General features: G+C 42.0%; 2 protein-coding genes across 2 annotated transcripts in view; both read left to right on the forward strand.

Moving 5' to 3' along the window:
• The first annotated feature begins 1,694 nt into the window (after nucleotides 1-1,694).
• Nucleotides 1,695-13,424, forward strand: rnf115b (ring finger protein 115b). The gene is made up of 10 exons (XM_080786764.1): nucleotides 1,695-1,819; nucleotides 2,509-2,567; nucleotides 4,042-4,099; nucleotides 5,173-5,286; nucleotides 6,153-6,304; nucleotides 7,114-7,182; nucleotides 7,593-7,671; nucleotides 8,607-8,700; nucleotides 9,296-9,411; nucleotides 11,871-13,424. Exons 1-10 carry the CDS (start codon nucleotides 1,736-1,738, stop codon nucleotides 11,991-11,993), a joined length of 948 nt encoding a protein of 315 aa, XP_080642890.1. The 5' UTR covers nucleotides 1,695-1,735; the 3' UTR covers nucleotides 11,994-13,424.
• A 2,915-nt stretch (nucleotides 13,425-16,339) lies between these two features.
• Nucleotides 16,340-26,827, forward strand: part of ash1l (ash1 (absent, small, or homeotic)-like) — a 64,525-nt gene continuing 54,037 nt past the window's right edge. The window contains exons 1-2 of the mRNA XM_080786909.1: nucleotides 16,340-16,476; nucleotides 17,750-17,853. The gene's annotated coding sequence lies outside the window, so the exon portion shown is untranslated. The remainder of the gene's footprint in view (nucleotides 16,477-17,749; nucleotides 17,854-26,827) is intronic.

Genomic DNA, 26,827 nt, shown 5'->3' on the forward strand with positions numbered 1-26,827 from the left:
CTTAGATTATTTTTATTGGAAGGGGACATGCCAGATAAAATTTATATCTAAATACTGAATCACTGACTGACTTAATCCTCTTTACCCCGTCGAGGGGCATAGGGCGTCCACCAGAGCTCTCCATCTCACTCTCTTCTGGGCCTGCGCTTTTGCTTCCTGCCAGCTCATTCCAATGTCCTTTAGGTCCTGGATAGTGGAACGTCTCCAGGTGTTTCTTGGCCTACCCTGTTTCCTCTTCCCCTGTGGATTGTAGTCCAGGGCCTGCCTTGTGATGTTTTCTGTGTCCTTTCTAAGGGTGTGGCCTATCCAGTTCCACTTTCTGCGTTTGATGGTACTATCTATACTGTCCTGTTTTGAGATCCTCCATAACTCCTCATTTGTGGTTTTGATGGGCCACCATAGTTTGAGGATGTAACGCAGGCATTTATTCACAAACACCTGTAGCTTGTTTATTAGGCCCTCGTTAGTCTTCCATGTTTCAGAGCCATAGAGCAGGACGGTCTTCACATTTGTGTTGAAGATCCGTAGCTTGGTGTTATTAGAGAGCTGTTTGGATATCCAGATTGGTCGCAAGATCCTAAATGCCATCTGTGCTTTGCTGATTCTTTGCTCTATGTCCCTGTCTGCTCCTCCATCCCTGCTGATGTTGCTCCCTAGATATGTAAAGTGTTCCAGATCTTCTATAATACTGAATCAAGCAACCTAAAAACTGTCCCGGGTGCTCACAAGTCTGAGTAAACCCAAACGTGTTTGTAACATAGTAGAGCTACACAATTATGTTTAAGGGTCAACAAAAAGTCCTAAGGACTTGTTTCCACTGTGGTTATGTTTTACTGTGTTGGTTTTGGTTGTAATATCGAAAGAACTACTACTACTATGATTTTGCATTTGTAAATAGTCTGCTCATAATGTGTGTGAAGTCTTATTCGAAATATAGGTACTCTGGTGCCCCCCAATGCACTTGAAGAAAATTGCATCCATGATGTCATGGCGACAACTTGTTTGATTTTGTGACTTCAGATTTAGTTAATTTGCATTAGTTTGTGGCCAAGTCTAATCCAAGTTAGGAAATAAGAGCCTGCAATGCCATTGACAGTTAAATCTAACTTTAGCCTACTTAAAATATCTTTGACTCTCACTCTTGTTATTTGAGTATTGGAAATGTGCTTAAAGCCAAATGTGTTGCAATAATGCAATTGCAAGCTAAATTGTGAGACGGCAGCTGCAGTTGTTTTTACTTATATATTCTTTCTTATTCGTGTAGATCTAGAACCGGTTTGTAATTTACACTTTCTGCAGTGCAGTCCAGTAGTTTTAATAAGGCCTACCTACATTACAAGTCAGACAGTCGACTACTGACCCTTCTCTGGCAAGCTCGAAGTTAACAACTAAAATACAGATATTACACCGGAATGCATATTGCAATTGAATTGTGTTACTCCAGATGACGCTGATTCGCACATTGATAATGACTTGGTCAAATGATTTGGTCAAAAGTCTTAAGACAGAGCTTTGTAGTTTGTACCCTAATTATCTTTATTATTATCTAAAAAAAAAACCCAAAAAAACACGACATTTATATGTCTACACTATATGCGCTCCGGTGCGGTATTTCCGAACGCGCCATACAGCGACCACACTGAGGGAGGGGTCACATTATTCGATAGGCTACCAGTGTCTGTGCAACATCTATGTCAGTGACAGTGCTATATATATATACACACACAGACAGACTATGAAGATGGCGGAAGCTCCAGCAACAACACAACACCGGTTTTTCTGTCACTGTTGTAAATGTGAAATTGAACCAAAATTCCCGGTGAGTTGTTTATACTGAGGGAGTGGTGCGTTTTTTACCAAACGTTGCTGGACTGGTCTTAAATGACTAAAACAACGTCCAGGCAAGGAGAGTTTGTGCGTCTCTCGAAAAGTAGGATATAGTCGATATACTGTAAAGTTTTCTTCTTTTATATTATGCTATTAATCTAATCTCTGCCATTTACTAAGCCTATACTAGAATAAAATACTTGTTTTATTATGTGGTTATGTGGTTTGATTGGCCTGGATGAATGACGTTCCGTGAAAATCTCTCATTTTAGAAGAATAAATAGCAGCAAGTTTCGTTTGCGTCGTTGCCATATTTAGAAGTAGGCTGTACTACTGTTGGCGAGCGTGCGTGTTACCGGTAGTCAAGTCAGACGCATGTGAGGAAACACAAGGGGGCGGGGGGCGTGTATGAGACCACCGTGACCATGCAGACAACGTCTAAAGATTGTTAAAGTAATGCACTAATATTTTATATTAGACATTAGAGTATGTATGACGTATGACACGGTGACGTCGGTGACACCTGCTCTGTGTGTGTGTGTGTGTGTGTGTGTGTGTGTGTCAGTGTGTGTGAGTCAGAGAGAGAGAGAGAGAGGTGCTGCTATGCAAGGTGTGTTTTTATTACATAATTTAGTTTTCATTTAGCCTACTGTCTGTCTGTATGTGTTAATTATCCTCAAGGACTTGATATGCCCCAGGTGTGAGTCTGGCTTCATTGAAGAGGTGACAGAAGACTCCAGGTAGCTATACAATTACAAACTTAAAGGGATATCATATTTCACTTAAAAAATAAAAAATAAACTTTTGGTCATTTTATCATATAGTCTCATGTGGATACTCCAGACAGTTTGTAAATTACTTGAGTCAATATTTAGATATGCCCTGCCCCCTCCCTGTAAACTGAGAGCATAGCAGTGGGCGTGGTTTTCTGGACCCACTGAAAAATCATTCATAGAGATTTACAAAAATATCAGTTATTTTAAGCCTATATAGAGCGTTGCAGTGGCCCAGGAAATTATTCCCTGTTAATTTTCCTCATAGACATTTCAAAAAGTATTTATTTAAAGACCTTTTGAGCCTCGTACAAAGCCAACTCGAGTTGTGACAAATCATGACAACAAACACAATTTTTTCGGGTCGAATAAATAATTAGAAAGAAGAAGAAAACGGCAGGTTACAACACTTTTTTTGTTGTTTTTCTTCTTTGTAATTATTTGTTCGGCCCAAAATGTTGTGTTTGTTTTCATGATTTGTCACGACAACAGTTGGCTTTGTCCGCAGCGTAAACGTCTTCAAATAAATACTTTTTGAAAAGCCTATGGAGAAAATGAATGGAGAATTCACTTCTGGTTCTCACGTCGTCATGAAAGGGGGTGGGACTGCGACGCTGCGCCTCTATAGAATCCAGCCATCCAGGATCCTGGTGAATCATGACCAAAACGCGCTATACAAACAATATTGACTATAGGGGTGTAACGATATAGTAACATAAACAAATAAATAGAAAAATCAATTTTAATTTCAAGAATCGAAGTATATCGAAATGAAAACAGCAACATTGACTATGTATCGTATCGTATAGTTTTGCAATAGAAATAATAATAATAATAATCATTTTGCTATGCAATCGATCGATTGTATCAATACTACAACTCAAAAATGATAAAGAGGGGTTTGATTATACTTAATTTAAAATAATGTTAATGTATTTTAAATAGTTACTGTATCGATTTCAAATCATTGAATTGTATCGGATCGCCATAATGAACCAATATCGTCCATGTATCGTATCGTCAACCATGTATCGTGATAGGTATCGTATCGCTGTTAAAATGTATCGTTACACCCCTAATATTTACTATTTATTAAATGTAGCCCCCTCACCTATTAGGACAAAATCAGTCACCTGAACCAAGGATGTGTGTTGTCAATCAATTTAATTTAAGATGATTAAAATAGAGTTTGAAGTTACAATGGGTATGTATAGGAAGTTGGCGGTGCAGCTAAAATGAATATCAAATATCTGAATCAAGCAACGTAAAAAGTGTCTGGGGTGTTCCCAGTGTTCACATACAGTAAGTCTGAGTAGACGATAAAATGACCAAAAGTGTTTTTGAAAGTGCAATATCCCTTTAATTTATTAGTCTTTATGTTGCTCATATCTATTCTATTTTACACGATTACTATGCTTATATTTACACATTTAATTTCCAGTCTCCTGGAGGACAATAGAACAGCACCCAGCGATGAACCAAGCACACTTTTCTCGGAGGTATAAAAACGTACATCCCTTTTTGCTTCCAAATGTGTTCAATCTGATCTGGTTTAACCATTTATTTTAAACCCTCTAATCTTAGTAAAAAACAGAGTTAAGTTCATTGTAGACTGCTGTCTTTTCAGAAATAGGGTGAGAAAACCCAGAAAAGTAAAAAAGAAATGCATCACATTCCGTGCTCAGCCAATCACATCATCACAAAAGGAATTCCGGCCAATCACTTTTGGCGTCTTGCACTTGGCTCTCACTTTTATCTACAATATGTACTTTGCTCAGCCAATCAAATCATCGCTATGGGGTGATTAGCCAATCACAAGCCAATGTTTGTGTTCACACAAACACGGAAAGCTGGGCTTTAATAAAACTCAGCATTCTGCAAGGACCTTTACTGTACTTTACAGCAGTCTGCAAGGACCTTTACTGTACTTTACAGCAGTCTGCAAGGACCTTTACTGTACTTTACATCTACACCAACTCTCTTAGCCAGTCTGCAAGGCCCCAGTGTTGTTTTTGGCATTTATTTAGTTTCAGTCACATTTTAGTCACCTGTCTAGTTTTAGTTGACTAAATATAAGATTTTAGTCGACTAAATCTACAGTTGATTCAGTCGACTAAATTGTATTTTGGCGGGCCTTGATGCTGTCGTAATGACGGTAATGTCGCTGAAAATAGTCGATCTAGATCTGCTATTATCAGCATGCAACCAAGTGTAAAATGACTTATAGTGGATCTCTTGTCCACTAGTCCCTTCCTAAACATTTTGTCTAGTTTTTATTTATTGACGAAATTGTCAGTATATTTAGTCTTACTTTTAGTCTTCGTCAGTGAAAAAAGGTAGTCGACGAACATTTTTCGTCTTAGTTTTAGTCGACAAAATCAACCTTTACTGTACTTTACATCTACACCAAATCTCTTAGCCAAAATAGCAGATCTATCAGTGTTGTGAGCTTGCAGATCAGCTTTTTTTGTGGCAAATGTTACCCCCAGAATAAGGGATGCTTGGGTGGTTAAAAAGTGGTTGAATTAATATAGTAATTTTATTTAATTTAGTAATTTTCTCTTAATTCAAGCTATGGCAGCTGCTGTTCATGGAGCGTTCTGCACTGCTGTCGGATCCCCCTTCCTCTGACTCCGACTCAGACGCCCCCAACCACGATGTGACGTCCGCCAGTGACCTGGACGAGGTTTGTTTATTGTTTATTTTAGATCCCCATTAATTAACTGCCTCAGTAGCCTCGAAAACCCAGACATTTTTATTTCCAGGGAGAAAAAACAAAGTCTGGGAGCGAGACCACTTCAATTCGGCATACAGTAGCGCAAACGTCGATCACTCTCTGCTCATTTCAGATTTCTGACACACTCCTCTCTCTCTGGGTCTGGGCACACCTAAGATTCCATGCGCGGACAGAAGAAGCTGTCTTTTGCGTAATTTCCGGGTTTTTAACAGCTGGTGGATGGAAATGAAGCTCCACCCATGTGTCAGATTGCAGCGTCGGCCAGATTCCCGGAAAAGCTTGCCCCAGCGGCATTCTGCCGCATGTGTGGAGCTTAATTTCCATCCACCAACTGTCTAAAAACCCGGAAATATCGCAAAAGACAGCTTCCTTTGGCCGCGCATGGAAGTTCAAGTGTGCCCAGGCAGTCTGTAGCTCAGCTCTAATTAATTAGTCTCATGTCGCGCAGCTGCATCTAGATTCGGGAGCTGCCTATGCCATAGAAAGCATAGGTGGACCCCAGGCTACTGCCTCAGCAGAGACTATTCTTCCTGGGGTCAAATTACAAAATGTATCAACACAAGAAATAGCAAAACATTTTGAATTATCTTAAATTGCGATGTTATGTATTAAAAATATAAATTGCATACAAAATTAATATAATATACCATGATAACCAGAAACACACAAAAATGAATTTAGACAAAAAGGAAGAAAAAAAAAAGATCAAGAGAAAATAAATGACCAGACATAACTCATTACAAATATAGTTAAAACCGACACACATTAGACACAATCTATAACACAATCTCTTTCCTCAACACATCTCTTCTCAGGAGGTAGAGCCTCAGCCCAGCAGTCCTTCTGAAACCTCCTCCTCCTCCTCCTCGGGACCAATGGAAACCAGAGAGACGGAATCTCCCTCTCGCCAGCCTGGCCAAGAGAGGAGGAGGTCGTCCCTATCCGACCAAACGCCCGCGGTGGAGGGGTGAGTGGAGAGGGGTAACCCACATAACCCATTAACCCATTTACTACATTTAGACCTGAGGACCATTCTACAAATGCCGTCTAAATGGTGACAGTTTCCTGAAAAAACCTATGTTTCTATGTCAGTGATGCTCAACCTTTTTCATGTCAAGGAAAATATGTCATTCCAGGGACACCCCCAGAAGCAAAGATTTGAGTTAAAAACGGCTATTGGCTCTGAAAGAATATATATTCAAAGATTTGCACTACATTTTCACGATTCTTCAAAAATAGCAGACCTACAAGCTTGTAGTGCCGCGCTACATGCTTGTAGTTAGTGGCACCTCGACAGAGTGCATTTCTAGTTACATTTAAATTTAGGTTGATAAAATTAAAATTACATTTTAATGTAATCTTACATGTGACTTCATTTTGTGAGGGGCGCTATAGTCCCTCCTATATTCAGTTATTAGTGTAGATTTTCGTCTTACACAAAATTCCCATTGACAATGAATGGAGAATTGTACGCCATAGTGTCTGAGCAAATCGACATGATGATGTACGATGATAAGAGCGCCCCTCACTTCACTTGATGGAGCTTTTGCACGATTATGAATCTCACCCACTTCTTCTTTACACCTGCAATCCCGTGATGACACAATAAAGTTATTATTATTATTAAATTATTCAAGATACTCTGCTACAGTATCTTGACATATTTTTAATTTAAATTTTTGGCTTATAATAGCATACCTAGGTTGAAAGTGTTCCTAAAATGTGCATCTTCTAAATGGGAGACATCTCTGATTTCTTGTCTTTTCCGTCTTAAAGGATCGTACAGCAGTTCTTGGCCGGACTGTTTGCCAACAATGGAAACCAGAGCTCAGGACCAGCTTCTCTGTAAATGGAAAACACTTTTATATTTCCCCACTAACCTTTTAAACACATTTAGACCTGAGGACGATTCTAAAAAGACAGTTTTCTGGAAAACCCATTTTTCTATGTCAGTCGTTCTCAACCTTTTTCACGTCAAGGACCCCCAGAATTATCTGTATTTGGCTGCGTACCCACATCTGAAAATATGAAAATAAGGACCCCCCCCCCCCAGAAGCTAATATTTGAGTTAAAAATATTCACTGTGATATAATTCAAAGATTTGCGCCACAGTTTTCCCGATCTACAAGCTCGTAGCTTGCAGATCCCGTACAGAACGGGTTAAATTGCATTATTTCCTTTTTCATGACAAAACATGACATTCTAGACATCATTCTCCCTCTCTTGCTGTCTCTTATTCTACCTCCGTCCGTCAGATCCAACATGCTACAGTTGCACTCCAGCCCAGGGGACTATGCGTGGGGTCAGGGGGGTCTCGATGCTGTGATCACAGAGGTCAGTGAGGCCGGCCGGCTCTTTTTCTGTCTCTTTTCTTTACTCCCTCCGCGGTTGTACAGAATCACATTACAGTTTAATTTCAACTTGTCTTGTCCTTTTCCTCATGCCTTTACACCAGCAAATAAAACCATAAGCTCCTCTCTTGTTTCGCTCTCTCCGTCCGTCCGTCCGTCTGTCTCAGCATTCTCTTGAGATGTTTTTTGGCCTCGCCGCAAACTGTTATCCTATAGTTGCTATTCAGTTGCTCTCTCTCTCTCTCTCTCTCTCTCTTTCTTTCTTTCTTCTTTCTTTCTTTCTTTCTTTCTTTCTTTCTTTCTTTCTTTCTTTCTTTCTTTCCTTCTTTCTTTCTTTCTTTCTTTCTTTCTGTTTCTGTAAAAGGCTATGTTCCCGTTGTCTTAAAATAGCCGATGCCTTAGTGCCCCCCTCTGTGTGTACATTTCTTTGTAGTATATGATCTATTTGTAAAACACAGAGAAATGTCTGAATCCATTCCATTCTGCCAGAGTGTAGTGTAGTGAGGACATACAGTATGAGTCATAGAAATTACACTGTCAGAAAGTCAGAAATGTTTCTTGGGTAAGTTGCTTGTATTGGTTCTTGTCCATATTTATAGCACTTAAATATGCTAGTCCTTAGAGGGATTGTTTTCCTTCTCTCTTCTAAACGGTGTTATTGGGAGATTAAATCTTCACTCTTCAGTTCAACAGATTTCAAAATACAGTAACTGAACTTTTCCCTGTATTTAACCACTTAAGCAGAATGTATGTATTCATAAGAATGGGCCCTCTTTCAGAATGTGGACCACACATAAGTAGTGTATAAAATATAGGGAAATGTTTGAAATGTCTTTTGAACAATGTCACCTATAATGACATGCTGCTAGTTCATTTGGTTAATTGTAGTTAATTTTAACTGCCTCCACTCTCCTACAGTTGTTGGGTCAGCTAGAGAGCACAGGGCCACCCCCTGCTGAGAAGGAGATGATCTCATCTCTGCCAACAGTCAGTGTCTCTCAGGAACAAACAGGTGTGGACATATAACCACTCTACTGTACATGTGTACACGCACGCACACACACACACACACACACACACACACACACACACACACACACACACACACACACACACACACACACACACACACGCACACACACACACACACACACACACACACACACACACTCAGTGGGAGACATGACTCCAGGAACACCTCAGTCAGAGAAGTCACTTCAGTAACTAACAAAAGTTTACATCCCTATAACGCTACCCAAAAAATGTCACCACATTTTTGTTCCAAATTTGAAGAAATTCCTTACAGGCGCGTGCCTGAGATATTGCTTTCAGGTTTTGGGACATATAGTCCGGCAGCTGACAGGCTTCTTTTGTTTAAAGAGGGACATTTGGTATACAGTCTTTTTTATTGGCCTAAAATATTGTCTATATACATACATTCATGAATCCACTTGCTGAGTGGCTGAACGTATTGGGCAATCTTTTTATAGGGGTTTCTTCTCACACACACACACACACACACACACACACACACACACACACACACACATACAAGGCACACACACACATTAAACAAAGAACTGTCATCCTTTTTCTCTCCTCCCCAGACTGCCGACTGGAGTGTCCAGTGTGCAGAGAGGAGTATTCACTGGGGGAATCAGTCAGACAGCTTCCCTGCCATCACTACTTCCACAGTGATTGTATAGTGCCTTGGCTTGAACTGGTAAGGAAGGATGAGAAGTGGCTGTGGTCATTGTCCCGAGGGTTTCAACATAAGATACTCCGTTGGTTTCTGTCATGTGGGTTTAGACAGTCTGTCGCCAAACCCACACGCTGGGAGGGCCTGCAGGGAAAACAGTAGCCGTTTTGTTACTGTGTAATAATAATGTTGTAATAATTGCTTCATGATGAGTCCTAGATCAGTGGTTGCCAACGCCGGTCCTTGTGAACTCTACCACTGCTATTTTTACATTCTACCAAGAATCTGCTTGCATTGACATCCTTCTCTTCGTTCGCAATCTTCGTTCCTACTCTCACCTCTGGTCATGACTCATGAAGTGTTCCTACTCTCGCCTATGGTCATGAAGTGTTCCTACTCTCGCCTATGGTCATGAAGTGTTCCTACTCTCGCCTACGGTCATGAAGTGTTCCTACTCTCGCCTATGGTCATGAAGTGTTCCTACTCTCACCTATGGTCATGAAGTGTTCCTACTCTCGCCTATGGTCATGAAGTGTTCCTACTCTCGCCTATGGTCATGAAGTGTTCCTACTCTCACCTATGGTCATGAAGTGTTCCTACTCTCACCTATGGTCATGAAGTGTTCCTACTCTCACCTATGGTCATGAAGTGTTCCTACTCTCACCTATGGTCATGAAGTGTTCCTACTCTCACCTATGGTCATGAAGTGTGGGTCATGACCGAAAGAATAAGGTCACGAATACAAGCGGACAAAGTGAGTTTTCTCCGGCGGGTGGCTGGCATCTATCTCCCTTAGAGATAGGGTGAGAAGTTCGGTCACACGAGAGAGAGACTCGGAGTAGAGTCGCTGCTTCTTCGCCTGGAAAGGACCCAGCTTAGGTGGCATCTGGTTAGGATGCCTCTCGGGCATCTCCCTAGGGAGGTCCTCGAGGCACGTCCCACTGGGAGGAGACCCCGGGGGGGGGCAGACCAATTAAGGCGCAGTTGGAGGAAACACATCGACTCACTGGCCTCGGAACGTCTCGGAATCCCCCCAGTAGGAAGTCACTAATGTTGCTCTGGAGAGGGAAGTCTGGAGCTTTCTGGTGGAGCTGTTGCCCCCGCGACCCGACTACAGATAAGCGGTTGAAGATGGATGGACGGACGGACGGACGTACGTCCTTCTCACCAATGCATGCATTGCTCACTCCCCAACCTCTAACATTGAGGTTGACGACTTGGACAACATCGAGCCAGTGTTGTTTTCGTCGACTAAAAAAAACTAAGACGAAAAATGTTCGTTGACTGCCTTTTTTCACTGACGAAAACGAAATGGAAACGACATGAAAACTAAGCTATGATGACTAAAACTAGACTAAAATGTTAGGACTTATACTGGACGAGAGATCCAGTATAAGTCATTTTACACTTGGTTGCATGCTGAAAATAGACGATCTACAAGCCCACAACGTGTCGCGCTGCGACACATTGTGAACTTGTAGATCGTCTATTTTCAGCAAGTGAAGAAAACGATCGTTACGACACCATCAAGGCACCGCCAAAATACATTTCGTTTGACTAAATCGACTGTAGATTTAGTCGAATAAAATCTTATGATATTTGAGTCGACTAAAACTATACTAACTATAAAACATTCCAGGTGACTAAAATGTGACTAAAACTAAATGGAAACTATTCAAGAGACTATGACTAAAACTAAAATAGAAATTTGCTGCCAAAAACAACAGAGCAACAAAGAGCCAACTCTTTGAACATAAATGCAGCAAATGTACAATCAATCAAGATCAAGATGGACAAGTTGAGAGATTATCATCTCTCTCTGAGTCATACACGAGGGGGACCTGAGTCTAACTTATAATGTGATGGACCTGGACTTGTTGCAGAATAGTTATCTGTGTTTTCCGTAAGGACGGGACGGTGGAGAAATCGACACAATCCAGGAGACTAATGTTATACGGAAGTAACTGGTGAAATTCACGGGAAGTCTGTGATTCTCACACAAGTTTGGCTATTTATAGATGAGGAGTATGTTTTGCTCATTCCTTTTAGCACCCAGAAAAATAAACTCAGTCACATGCGTGGTGTCATTAAACAAACACAATAGAACAAATATATAACCAACCTATACTGTAGAATGTATCTGTACATGCTGTACCTTCTACAGTAGATAATGTAGATATACATAGAACCTCTAACCTAGAGGTCTTCCTTATGTCGGTTAATTATTATGTTATTTTATTTATTCATTTATGTGTTAATTTGGTTAAAGTTTTCCCTGATTTCATGAACCGTTCAAGTGATTTGAACTATATTGAACTTAAAACTACTCCTCATTTGAACGTGGCCAGATGGAGGACCTATATGGGGCCCCCGCCCGGACCACACTTTGGAATCCACTGCCATAGAATAATGATCTGCTGTAACTTAAGCTTGATAAGCCTTATTTATTTGTACATGATCCTAATTGTGCATTTCCTCACCAGCACGACACCTGTCCCGTTTGCCGCAAAAGTCTGGACGGCGTGGACAACAGTCTCCCTCCCACGTCGGAGCCACCGCTGCCCCCCTCCATCAGGACGGGGCGACAGGAGAGGCAAGCACTCTGAGAAACGGGGGAGGGGGGACGATATTCTACCTCCCTCCAACGTTTACCACTGCTCCAGATTTCACATGCTTTGTCTTTGTCATCACATCAAAAAGTGATTGTTTGTTGATATGAAGAAAAATATAGACGATCCGGGTTACTCAAAGTAAAGAAAAAGAGGAGGAAAGCCTTTATTAAATTAAGCCATTCTGTACACGGGAACCCCTTTTGGTGTTTTAAAGCATTAGGTTATGCTTTAGCTATTGAAAGATAGCAGATCTACAAGCTCATAGCACGGCACAGAGTGCCGCGGTACGAGCTTGTAGGTCTGCTATTTTTGAAAGAATCGAGAAAATGTGCAAATCTTTGAAAATATATGCTTTCAGAGCAAACGTTTTTAACTCAAATATTTGCTCCTGGGCGGGGGGGTCCCTGGAGCAACATATTTTCAGATGAGGGAATACAGGTTTTCAAATACAGATAATTCTGGGGTGTCTTGACATGAAATATTGAGCACCACTGATGATTTAGAAGTTTTTTTTTTTCTTTTCGGCGTCAGGTTTCGACCTAACCGGGTCTTCATCAGGGCAAGAATGATTGTTTGTTGAGGTGACATATTTACACGCCCTGCTAAAACGTAACTCACAGCTTTCACCTTCAGAACCACTCAGTTAATTTATTTCCACCAAAGACCTTGGCGTGGCGTGTTGTAGTCCAGTGAGCTGTAAGCATGCAGCACCCTGCTGCCTTTCTTTTGTCTTACACACCAAATGGTCTCCGCTTTTTACTGACAACGATGTTGCGGAAGTGATGCTTCCGTGTCGCTGATGCTGGCTCTATCCCTGTGATGTTGTTTTCTGAATGACTGACTCAGGAGTCATGAACTAATATCAGCCCTATGGCTGATATCAAGCTTGGCTTGAATTTCAAAGCAATGCCTCTGTTGAAGTGCCAGGTTCGATTTTAACCCATTTTTGGGGCGGGAACCAACCCCCTTTTGGTGTTTTAAGCATTGTTTACTTTAGCCATTGAAAAATAGCAGATCTACAAGCTCGTAGCAGTGCACCGAGTGCCGTGCTACGAGCTTGTAGGTCTGCTATTTTTGAAATATCGTGAAAATGTGGAGCAAATCTTTGAATATATATTCTTTCACAGCCAAAGTTTTTAACTCAAATCTTTGCTTCTGGGGTGTCCCTGGAACAACATACTTTCAGATGGGGGTCGGCGGCCTTTATATATAATCTTGGGGGTCCTTAACATGAAAATGTTTGAGAACGACTGACATAGAAACATAGGGGTTTTTCAGAAAACTGTCAGGATTTAGATTTAGCATTTGTAGAATCGTTCCCAGGTCTAAATGGGTTCAAATAAACTCTTCCTACCATTCTCTTTACTTTAACCAAATTATGTTTTCTCTGTTTCAAAGTTTTATTAAAAAGACAAACCCTGTGAACTGCATCCATCTTTTACTTTTACATAACACAATTCCAATTTCACGAGTTATATGAGACGTCATCCACGGTTTAAAATATAGTGGCACACTACATCTAAATACATTCTAGCACACATTTTTAAAACAAATAGTAGTTTAGGTCCGGCTTAAATCTGACTATGATAACTGATTAATATATCCTATTCTATCCTATCAGCTTCGTAATGGCACACCAGTAGTGCAATTGGTTCCAAACTTGCACAGATGCGTGCCCTGGGAAATCCAATAGGCTGGGCAAAAGTGTGATTTTGCCCAGTAGAGGGCTACAGCCATAGCATTCTGCGTAGGCGCCACATATGCATGCGTCGTGTGCAGTGCAGGACTCTCACATAAGCATTTCAATGCTGTGTGTTGACTACAAATAAGGCAACAAGACAAGTGGACAGGAGAAGCCCCCCCCCCCCCCCCCCCCCCAAGCTTGGTGCCCTGTGCTGCAGCACCTAAAGCATTCACATTAAGCCGGGCCGGCCCTACAGGTCGGATTGGCGGTGCGACTTGGTGTGAGGGCCACGGCCCCAACCTACAGATTAATGACTCAATATGCTGGGGTGAGCATTCTGCGAAATGAGCAGATCTACAAGATCCGTTGTGAGCCTCAGGTATTTTCTCTGCAAAGATTTAGTGTAGACAGAGGGGAAAAAAAGAGGTGAACTGGTATAGACCCCTGGTGGACTGAAGGAAGTAGAATAAAATAGAACGGCGCACATCCTTCGATCTTGGGGCTGAGACAAACTGTTAAACTAACAGATATCATGAAGAAAGGCAAAGGCTCGCAACTCACTTTTGTAAAGTATTTATTGTGAATAAATACTTGGAGCATTACAAAAGTGAGTTGCGAGACTTTGCCTTTCTTCAGGACTCAATGAAGTAGACATATATAGGGTTTAAGTAGGGAATATTTCTATATCTATACTTTGCATTTTTGTCAACTCTGCATTTAGGTGTGGCTGTGGGTGTGGGTACGTGCTAGAGATACTGCTGGGAATCAAGAGGTCGCTCACCCCGTCCATTGTGCTGAAGTGTCCCTGAGCTTAAGACACTTAACCCCTAGTCTCTCTATCTCTCTCTCTCTGAGAGAGAAAGAGAGAGAGACCAGACAGACAGACAGACAGACTGTTGACTCGGGTCAATTAATCAAAGGAAAAGAGGACGCTATTTTTCCTTTATTTATTTCCCAGATACAAAATAAAGGGATTTAAGATCATTAAACCTGGGCTGTTTATGTCTGGGTCCAATGCATTTCTGCCTACTTCCAGGTCCAGGACTTGTCCCAGTTGGTTGTCCCCGTTCTCAATAGAAGTCTATGTAGGAGAGCCGCCATTGGACTGAAGCCCCATTGATTGATTTTTAAACATTTGTTTGAATTTTCTTATATAGTCTAGTAGCCAGCCCATAGAGCCCCATTGTGAACCCGGACATGTTGAGTACACCAAGGTTTTATGTTAGAAATGTTTAGTATGGGTCCCCAACATGTAGAAAGTTTCTACATGCTGGGGACCCATACTAAACATTTCTAACATAAAACGTTGGTGTACTCAACATGTCCCGGTTCACTTTTTGGCTACTAGGCTAATAGGCTATACTTATATGAATTAAATAATGAAATAAGCAATAAACATAAACAATAAACTACATCATGCCAAGTTTGGCCAATCACATCCAGATATCAAGAATTGCGACATTTTCCATGATGCCCATTATTTTAATATACCACAAGATATGCAGCAATTATCATTGTGAATGATATACGGTAGGCTAGTTATAGGATGAATTGAACAAGGTGGACCCTCTTGTAGTGTATAGTGCTTTATTGGGTCGTCCATTCACAGATAACAGGCTTTTGTATTGAGTTGTACTTGAAATGTATAAATTCGGCACAATCAATCAATACCGCCCTCAAGACCCTTTTCACTGTCTTTTAATGTTTTTTAGCTTCTAGTGATTATTTCTTTTTTCTATTAAAGTTGTTTTTATTTGTGCTGTTCTCTGTAAAGACCCCCCATGTAAAGTGTCTTTGGGTACTCAGAAAAGTGCTATATAAGTTTGAGATATTATTATTATTATTAATCAATCAATCAATATTGTTAGGCCTAACCATTAAATAATTTAACCCCAAAATATTTACAACCCCAAAAGAATAACGATATAGAATAGAATATATAGTCATATAGCTTTTTTGGGTTGGCTTGTATATAGTCCCTCGCTCCACCCCCCCCCCCACCACCACCACCTTTTCAATCATCCATTCATTCCTAGAAAGAGAGGGGGGGGGGGGGGGTGTAGAGGTCTAGACTTGTCGCTGTTGCTGAGGGTAAACATTGCCACAGTGGGCAGCATCCGGAACGCTTCCCCCTCACAAGGTCGTCAATTATGTATTCAGAGACGGTGTGAAAGTTGAGTCCTCCCTTATCACTAATGTAACTAACTGGCTAACTGCACTGATGCTGCGGGCGCGCACAGCCGCACGCACGCACACACACACACACACACACACACACACACACACACACACACACACACACACACTAACACACTTGCTATTATGAAATAGAATATAATGTTAATGATGCAATAGAGTGATTTTGTCATACAAGGAGAGAGTAGGCACCACTATACCCTAGTTCAGTCAGTGAGTGTGTGCGTGTGTGTAGTGACCACGGTGCCGCGTGCGTACGACCGACATCTGCCCTCCTCCTCTCTCTCCCTCCCTCCCTGGATGCCAGGCTCTCTCTCGCTCTCTCCCTCCATGCCTGCCTGCCTCTCTCTCCCTCCCTCCCTCCCTCTCTCTCTCCCTCCCTCCTTGGCTGCCAGGCTCTCTCTCCCCCCTCCCTCCCAGCCTGCCTCTCTCTCCCTCCCCTCCTGTAGTGACAGTATGATCCGGGGCTGTGCAGACATGGAGGAGGCCCGAGTAACGAGCCAGGCCCCATTCTGACACATCCACGCTCGGCTAACGGGAGAGCACCGCACCGGACCCTCTTCTCGGAACTATTCCCGGACTACCCGAACATTCTCCGTAAGGAAATACAAATGTGGTTTTATCCAGCATGGGGGGACGAGATCAGGGAGAGAGGAGAGGACCAAATAAGAGGGAGATCCATTTCGGGTTCTCTCTGTTGATTCAACGCAGCCGCCATTTTGTTGACAGTTCGTGTGTGTGTGTATGTGTGTATGTATGTGTGTTTTTTTTATACACACGCTGCTTTGCATCTGTTATTTTTTATTTTAACAGAAACGTCAATAGCGTTATAATCACCATCACTAATTCCCACACGTCGCTTTGATCTCTAGGTCTGTGTTGAGGTTTTGGTTTATTTTAGAAGTAACGTCTTTGTGATTGTAGCCTCTGATCGCTAATATGTGACTGCTAAAACAATATCGCGTCCCTGTTTTATTTATATAACGGCTCATTTTATAACGTTGGTTGTAAGTGGATTTATTGATACGCGAAAAATAACGACGTGTTGTTTTTGTAAACCTGAAAAATTTTCCCAGTTTAAAAAAATAACGTTGGGGAAAAAAATGTGCCGCGCGGCGTTCGTATATACGACGAAGTATAAACGGAACGTTAGCCGTTCGTTAGCTGTACTGCTACAGTAATGTATATACTGTAAACTGCTATGTTTTATAGCCTAAATGTTTCCTATGCTGATATATAGATAAATATATCTGATCCGAGAATAGTTCCATCTGAGATAAACGTGGCTACATAACATGATACATTGGTGGCGAGTTGTATAGTCATTGATGATACGATGTGGCTACAATGTGTCTTTTATAATGGATGGGACCCGATGGTAGTAGCGGTTACAAAATAAACATCAACTTGGATACATTTACTGTTAGTTTCTCTTCTCAATAAACTGTAATTATTACATTTCTAGGGACAACGTGTATAGAGGAATGCCACGGATAGTGTTGTTGTTGTTGACGCTTCGTATTTGCGCCCATCCAAAAAAACTTTGTTTTCTGCAGGGATTTAAAAAATAAACTAAAATTAATCAATAATAAAGCTATTTGTGGCTTCCCCCCCGTCTCCGGTTCGGAGGTTAAGGTGTTTTAGTTCATTACCTTGTTATAACCCACCGAGTTTAATTTATTTAATTCCGTAATAACGCTCCACTTGCACACGTAAAGATGTCCTATAAAGTGCATACATAATGGACATTATGGGTGATCATAGTGATAATGGTAGGCTTGGTGAACATCTGAGTTGAACATTCATTCACATATCTGATTTATTTTCCTCCCACCTTTTACTTTCCCCCTTTTTTTGGTTGGCACATCAGCACTTGGAATATAAAAGCATGTGTCCACCATGTTGATACGCACGGAGGAAGGATACAAAGTCAAATAATGATGTGAGCACCGTTTCTGGGGGGAAAATACCAAGGTGAGTAAATAATATTGATACAACTTATAATAATGTTAATTAATGCATTTCTTCTGACCGATTCTTGTGAATTATTTCTGCTCCAATAGCCCATAGGCTACAACACCAGTTAGGTGATTCACACAACCCATTGATCGCATTTTGACAGCTTCCACATCCTATATCTACTGAGGTGATTGTTCTTAAACACATTGATTGTATTATTATTATTATTGTTATTATTATTATTATTATTATTATTATTAGTAGTAGTAGTATTACTACATGCATTCAGTATAGCCTATATCCCAAATCTCGCTTTTTTTTTTACTCGTAGGGGATTTCGATAATAATAGCTCTTGTCTAATCATCAGTGTGATATGGCTACACTGTATATACATTAGTAATGCCAGAGTAAGCACGTCGGTATAATTAACAACACTTTATAGTAAAGGAGTTTTATAATCTCTCCTGACGGGCAAGGTGTGTGACTGTTGATTGTGGTGTTGTAAGATCCGAAAGTAGATTGTATGCCTTCAACCGCAAACACCACCTGTCTGTCTGTCTGTCAGTGAATGATTTAGGTACTAGGTAGGTACTAGTCTAGTACAGTAGGCAAGCTTTATGCTGCTGTCAAGAAAAGAAAACTAACGTATTTCCCGTTAATCAAACATTTAGGTCTACAATGATTTTGAAACGAGATCTCTCACTGTTTTTAGGTTAATTCAGCGATTGTTGAGCCAATTTATAAGATTCCTCCTAAATCAGGACATGCGGTACAGTCACTGTCGTCCACAATGGATGCTCTGATTGATTGACTGACACCTGTCATTCTAGCTTTGTGAGAGAAACCTGCACCATTGTGTTCGGAAGCTATGTGGATATAGCAGCATGATTATTATGCATGCTAACAGGAGTGAAGGAATTTGGTGCCCCCCCCCCCACACACACACACAGTCCATGCTCATGAGGAAGAGTATGTGAGTGAGTGGGCGAGGATGGGTATATACGTAGTGCGATGAAATGAAATCAGTTTCAGTAGGTTTTGAAGCCTGCCAGCCCCTCATATGAATACCGTGGGGGGTGGGGTCGATATATACACTGACTCACTCCGCTCTAGCCAAGGGGAAACCAGCAGTTATGAACAACATGTGCCAAACTAAGGAGGGGAGTGAAAGTCAGGAGGGAGTTTTAAGGGGAGGAGAAAAATGGAAAGGGAGGGGGGGGGGGGGGGGGGGGGGGGTCGCGGGAAGTTGTTTACTACGTTCCAGGCAGCCTCGGTTCCACCGTTTCGACATAAAGTCATCGTTTTGTTTTAGTCCGCCCTTCTTTTAAAAGAACACATTTAGTTTTCCTATTTTTTAGTTTTCTTGTGGCATTTCCCCCCGGTCTTAATAATAGTCCCATTTTCCAGGTTACAATTGTGCCTATAGTGGCTGACAGCTGTTGAGCTATATGAAGTCAACTTGCTGTGAGTGATTCATTGTCTGTCCTGATGAAGGTCTAAGAAGCGACCGAAACGTCGACCTAATAAAGAGCAACATCTTGGCACGTGTCTTGACAGTGTCAGCGGGACTTTTTCTTAGTTTTTTCAAAGATACCCTTTTTTAATAAATGTTCTATTGCCCTACGCACCTGTCACTAGCCTTCTGAGGTGTGCATTGGCCTTGGTATCGGGTACGGTCGCCCCTAAACCATCTCGCCCCTCGATTCCTCCGCCGACCTCACGCCGGCCGCTCGGTCTGACGGTTCTTGTATTCTTTATTTTGTTTTACTGAGAATAAGGTTAGAAATAAGTTAAGGGAGAGGCATAGTTTTACTGGGGTTAAGTTTAGTTATAGGGTTAGGTTTAGACATATAGTTTTACTGAGGTTAAGGTTAGGAATAAGGTTATAGGTTTAACCGTTTTAAGCATAATTTACTTAGGTTACTTTAGGAATACCAGGCCGCACAGTTCTGCCGGCTGTACGCCCGGGGCGAGTTGTTTGGAATTCTTGGCCTCTTGTGTAGGATAATAAACGTGCAGCGTTGCATTTAGGAGTTGTAAAACGTCTAATGTATAATAATGACTCGTTAACGACTATGACTGTACACATCCTTTCCAAAGCCAAAAAGTAACCCGATGCCAAGAAGATGCTCTCATGTGAGGGTTTATCAACAACATCCTCTTAACTATCGCTTTCGGAACGGAAAGAGATACAAGCTCTGCATCAGATCATTTACAGGAGAACAAGTGCCTCTAATTGGTTTGACTTGGCCCTGCTAGACGTATGGAGTGTGAGAGAGAAAGAGGTTCTGACTCACAGCGAGGCTCTGCTGTAACCTGGTGTCACTGGGCTCTTATAGCACAGCTTAGTTGCTCTACCAGAGCCATCTAATAGAAGAGTTACAATATTGAGGGGGCAGAAACCGAGCACTCGAGCGATGTTTGTTCATGCAGCCTGAACTGAGACAAGCTGGAGTTGGGAAATACATTGTTTTCAATGAGGGTGGCGCAAATAGTTGCTATATACCGTAATTGCATGTGTGCAACACATTAACTGCAACACATTAACTGTTTTAAAGTATTGTACAGTAACAACTAAAGTCTCTTTTAATGTTTATGTTGTACTATTACTACAAAACAATCTAAAATAAAGGGATTTAAGATGGGCTGTTGCCTGAGTCCAATGCATTTCTGTCTACTTCCGCTCCAGGACTTGTCCCAGTTAAGTTGGTTGTCCCCATTCTCAATAGAAGTCTACGCAGGAGAGCCGCCATTGGACTGAAGTGAACGCAGTTTGCGTAACTCTGTCTATCTAAGGCTCTGGTTGCTACTACAGAAGCTTTTGTATGTTTGGTCCCACGCTGTCGTTAGACCAGCAGAGGCAGCCTCTACTATCTAGGGCAGTAGTTCCCAAACCTTTTCAATGTCAAGGATCCCCAAATTGACACTAATTAGCCCGCGGACGGTGGACCTCCCATTTGAAAATAAATGCCAATCCCCCATAAGAGAAGATTTTTATGGCTCTAGCAGTGATTCTCAACCCGTTTAATTTCAAGGACCCCCCGTTTGACATGCATTAGGCTACAGACCCCCCATTTAATGTAATTTCTATTTCTGGGACCCCCAATTTATAGTGTAAAATCAATGATAATTTAACTCTGAGAGTGTACAAATGGAACCAAATGGACCTGTTAGCGTCCATTTAGTTCAATTTGTACACTCTCAGAGTTACAGACCCATAAGGTTCCATTTGGTTCCAAACTATAATTTAGCTGGGTACCCCTTAGAACTCCCTCAAGGACCCTTGGGGTCCCCGGACCCCACTTTGGGAACCGCTGATCCAGGGCTGCACAATTATGGCTAAAATTATGGTCCTATTCATTTTTTATTCATATCTAATTATAATTATTAATCAGTTATTTCTGGCGGTAAGTTTTAGTGTAAAAAAAAAAATCACACATGTGTGAAGTGAGGGGCGCTCTTATCATCATACGTCATCATACATCATCCAATTCCGGCCAGTCACATCCCATGTCCAGCTTTTAACACAATCAGCAGCAGCGCCGGGATTTCTTTCAAAAAAGCAGCTTGTGGTGCCGGGAAGATGGCTTTTACTCTGTACGCCCCCCCTTCCGGTCCGGACAAAAACCGGGAGACATATTTTTGCTTGCTTTACCTCCCTAAGATTACGATAAAGTCGCTGATGATCGCTCGCTTCATATTTTGAACGAGAGACATGTTGAAGTCAGAATTGAAGAGCTTAGTATATGCATCTGGTCTAATTTCATATCAATGAAAATGCACTCGCGTCCAAGCAACCCGTCGGTTGGATTAGTTATGACGTTCCCATACGTCGTACACTGCGTACAGCATGAATGGGTTAAAGGACCACTTCACCTCTTTTCAACCTATCTTCATATAATAGGTCCTCACTAATCATGATAAAATGGCACGATTCTTTTCTACTCGGTCTGTGTCTCATAGGAGGGCTGTGGGCAGTTCAGAAACCGTCCTACAGTGACATCATTAGGCAGATTCTTTTTAAAACAAGATTTCTTTACAAAAATGTTTAGATTTTCATTATGGCAACGATGGCTTCCATTTTCGCATTGCAACTTTTCAGGACTAGAAATCCTGCAGTTTCTATTAGCTTGTATTCCCCATCGATGATGTCACTGGAGACGGTTTCTGAACTGCCCACAGCCCTCCTATGAGACACAGACTGAGAAATCGTGCCATTTTATCATGAAATCGTGAAAATGTGGAGCAAATCTTTGAATATATATTCTTTCAGAGCGAATGTTTTTAACTCATATCTTTGCTACTTATGGCGACATATTTTGAGATGGGGTCGCGGCCAAATACATATAATTTTGGGGGTCTTTGACATGAAAAAGTTTGAGAACCACAGATTTTTTTTTAATAGAATTTGTCCAGTCTAAATGGGTTAACATTTCCATAATGTTTTTGTTGCTTGTCGTGCTTATCGTTGTCATATCGTTGGTCAAGCAGCCAAAATTGCAGATCTACAATTGCAGATATACAAGCTCACAACGTGTCGCGCTGCGACCCGTTGAGAGCTTGTATCAGCTATTGTCGTGGCGCAACCCAGCACTCTTTAGCTAGTGGAGATGTGGTGTGTAACAAATTTGTTCAACGCAAAATGCTGTGTTCCAAGTTCAGGAGACTTCGGGAAAAATCCGGCATGGCATGGCAAGGAAAGGAGTGGCATTAGTAGTATTTCTTTCACCATGTAGTAAACGCTGCATTCGTGGTCTGGAGAGGGCAGTTGTTTTACAGATGGAGTGAAAGGGCAGGGGCTGAAGCCCTGTTTGATGTGTGCACGTCCCTGGTTAGTCTGATGATGGAGAAATTAGTTGACCCTTGTGTACTTACTGGTGAGGAGATGATAAGGTCAATGGTGCAACATTTCTCATATAAGGTGTTTGGAATTAATTGCAATGTTTGACTTGACCTGACATAATTGTGAAACTTAAAGCTGCTATAAGCAATAATATGTCAACATTTCAATTACCTTTTTATTTATTTGGTATTGACAGCCAGCAATGGGTAGAACGCTCCCAAAAAATGTAGTGTCTGTGACACATCTAGGGGCCGCAATCTGCATTCAAAGATGTTCCTAGAAGCTTTGTCATTGGTCGAAAAAGACCCGGTCGCAATGATTAACCAATCAGGAAGCAGACAGGCAAATCGACCAATGACAAAGCTTCTAGGAAAATATTTTAATGCAGATTGTGGCCCCTAGATGTGTCACATAGACTAAATTATTTTTGGGAGTATTCTACCCATTGCTGGCTGTCTGAATACCAAAAATAAATAAAAAGGTCATTAGAATTTTGACATATTATTGCTTATAGCAGCTTTAACATCATGTTTTAATTATAATTTTTCATTTAATTTGTGCAGTGCAGCCAATATCCCAGCAGCACCTATCAAAGAACGGGGAGAACATTTGTCACTCAGCAAGAGAAAGCATAGGGTTGAGAGACTAGAGAGAGAAGGGAGGAGGAGGAGGAGGAGGAGGAGGAGGAGGAGGAGGAGGAGGAGGAGGAGGAGGAGAAAGCATAGGGTTGAGAGACTAGAGAGAGAAGGGAGGAGGAGGGGGAGGAGAAAGCATAGGGTTGAGAGACTAGAGAGAGAAGGGAGGAGGAGGAGGAGGAGGAGGAGGAGAAAGCATAGGGTTGAGAGACTAGAGAGTGAAGGGAGGAGGAGGAGGAGAAAGCATAGGGTTGAGAGACTAGAGAGAGAAGGGAGGAGGAGGAGAAAGCATAGGGTTGAGAGACTAGAGAGAGAAGGGAGGAGGAGGGGGAGGAGGAGGAGGAGGAGGAGGGGGAGGAGGAGGGGGTGAAATGTGTTTTCGATTAAAGAAAGGAACACAGCAACTTTTAGTTTGTCTCCCTCTCCTCGCTGCTTTCCAAGTCCGGCGATCAGGGGAGGAAAAGGATAGAAATGAAGGCTTAAAGAAAGGGTTGAAAGAACAGAGAGATTGATGGAGTGTCTGCGAGAAGAGGGAGGTGTGATTTGAGCAGGAATGTGTAGCAGAAGGAGGGTGGGGGGGGGGGTCTAGAGAGTTTTGAAGTGAAATGGAGTGAGTAATTGAAGTAAACATAGAAAAGTGGGCGTGGAACCCCGAGCTGGACTAGAATTGGGCAGCAGTTACTGTGTGGTTCCACAGACGGTCTCTCTCTACTACCGTCTCCCGTAATCGCAATCCAAAACAAACAGTTTTTCTAAAGCCTCAGCACATTGCCCGATTCCTTCACTCTCTGCTCCTTTAGCTGCTTTGCCATGCAATAACTTGTATGCCTTTCCAGAGAGGTTCCATTAAGTGGCTCCTTTTTAGTGCTTTGCGCTAATGTAGGGCACATGGAAACCGCCGGCAGGTTCACTCCCTATCACTCACTCTCGGTCAGTCGGTGCGGTGGTGGTCACTGAGGAGAAGAAGGCTGAGAAAAGGCCGGCCCCGGATCCTCTGTCTGTCCCAGAGGACCTCCCGATGTTGCTGAGGTCACAGTTCTCTGAATCGCCTCCAAATGACTTCACCCGCACAGAAAGCACCTGCTCGGGGGCGAAGCCGCATTGAATCACTCTGCGGCCGCGGGGAGGGAGCTGTGGACGGTTTCTTTGAATCGGGGCTGTTCTCTCTAAGGAACACAATTAAGAAGAACCGTGCTTGCACTTGGCTGCTGCCACACACTAGCCAGTGACTGGTTTGGCTGATATGTACGGACTTAGAGATGCATTTCGAGAGCAGCAGCAAATGAGGGTCCCTACTGGGGGTTGGCTCATTTGGTTGCTTGTATCACGAGAAACCACCCAGGAAGCCAGTGTGTGTACTATGTATAACTCATCCTCATCTCGTCCTAGGCTAGGATTAGTAGCTCTCCAGCGGATACGATACAATTCAATGTGGGAACAAAAGGTGTTTTGTTACTATATCATATTGAAAGCCACATTTTCAGCAGGAATATTCCCAGGGCCAATCAGACTGATAGAAGCGTTAGCGCTGACTGTACTCACTGAGCTTAATTTACAGGAACCCCCTCACCCTGGTATTACCTCCTATATCCAGTGCCACTGTTGATTTCGTCGACTTAAGACGAAAAATGTTCGTCGACTACCTTTCCCACTGATGGAAACTAAATGAAAACTAAGCTGTGACAACTAAAAAAAAGACTTAATGTACTGACAATTTCGTCAACAAAAAAAAAAGAAATCGTGCTAAAATAAAAAAAATGTTAGGAAGGGACTAGTGGACAAGAGATCCAGTATAAGTCATTTTACACTTGGTTGCATGCTGAAAATAGCCGATCTACAAGCTCACAACACGTTGTGAGCTGATAGATTGTCCATTTTCAGCAAGTCATCAGTCATTGCGACGGCATCAAGGCCTGCCAAAACACACTTTAGCCGACTAAATCGCCTGTAGATGTAGTCGACTAAAATCCCATGACATTTAGTCGACTAAAACTAGACTAACACTAAAACATTCCAGGTGACTGAAATGTGACTAAAACTAAATGAAAACTATTCAAGAGACTATCAAAATGATGCTGCCAAAAACAACACTGATCCAGTGGGCTGTAGTTTCACGCCCTATAGCTGTACATGGAATCAAACCCTTGCCCATGCCAGTATTGTAGTGCTTTTGGCATGCATGATACCAGCTTAACTTGCCTTACTTTTTTGGTCTTCCATTAGGCCAAAGTACCGGTTAGTACCTGGCTGTATGTGGTAGTAGTACCGGTTAGTAGTACCTGGCTGTATGTGGTAGTAGTACCGGTTAGTAGTACCTGGCTGTATGTGGTAGTAGTACCGGTTAGTACCTGGCTGTATGTGGTAGTAGTACCGGTTAGTACCTGGCTGTATGTGGTAGTAGTACCGGTTAGTACCTGGCTGTATGTGGTAGTAACATTGTTTAGTTTAGTTAGTACCTGGCTGTATGTGGTAGAAACATTGTTTAGTTTAGTTAGTACCTGGCTGTATTATGTGGTAGTAACATTGTTTAGTTTAGTTAGTACCTGGCTGTATGTGGTAGAAACATTGTTTAGTTTAGTTAGTACCTGGCTGTATGTGGTGTTAGTACCGGTTAGTACCTGGCTGTATGTGGTAGTAACATTGTTTAGTTTAGTTAGTACCTGGCTGTATGTGGTAGAAACATTGTTTAGTTTAGTTAGTACCTGGCTGTATGTGGTAGTAACATTGTTTAGTTGGTTAGTACCTGGCTGTATGTGGTAGTAACATTGTTTAGTTTAGTTAGTACCTGGCTGTATGTGGTAGTAACATTGTTTAGTTGGTTAGTACCTGGCTGTATGTGGTAGTAACATTGTTTAGTTTAGTTAGTACCTGGCTGTATGTGGTAGTAACATTGTTTAGTTGGTTAGTACCTGGCTGTATGTGGTAGAAACATTGTTTAGTTTAGTTAGTACCTGGCTGTATGTGGTCGTAACATTGTTTACTTTAGTTAGTACCTGGCTGTATGTGGTAGTAACATTGTTTAGTTTAGTTAGTACCTGGCTGTATGTGGTAGTAACATTGTTTAGTTTTTCTTTTCCAATTGAGCTGTGCTGGAATGGGTGTGAAGTGAGTCCTTAGGGGCATGGCAGCACCATTTTCCTTTTTTAAGGTAGACACATCCCAGCTGAGTAAATAGGCCACAGATTGCTACTGCCTTTGTGAGGACAAACGCATCATAAAAAGTCACCCAGACAGGCTCTAAGGACAGTTTTCTAACCAAATAGAAAAACACTTTGTTGTCTGCCTGTTCTCCTCTAGCATTCATTACGGGACGTGCACTGTACGGTGTCAACACTACCTCAGCTGTCATTGACCGTTTGCAGACTGCGGCCATATTGCCATCAGGGTTTGGAAGCACTCGTTTTCAGTAAAGCAACGTCCTGCTGCCTCCTACATTCCTTAATGTTAACGAAGTCCACACCCACAACACCAGAGGGAGTGCAACAAACCATGTACAACCCAGATTCGGCA

Source organism: Protomyctophum bolini, assembly GCF_963924005.1.
Source record: "Protomyctophum bolini genome assembly, chromosome: 17".
In the NCBI taxonomy this organism is placed as follows: Eukaryota; Metazoa; Chordata; class Actinopteri; order Myctophiformes; family Myctophidae; genus Protomyctophum; species Protomyctophum bolini.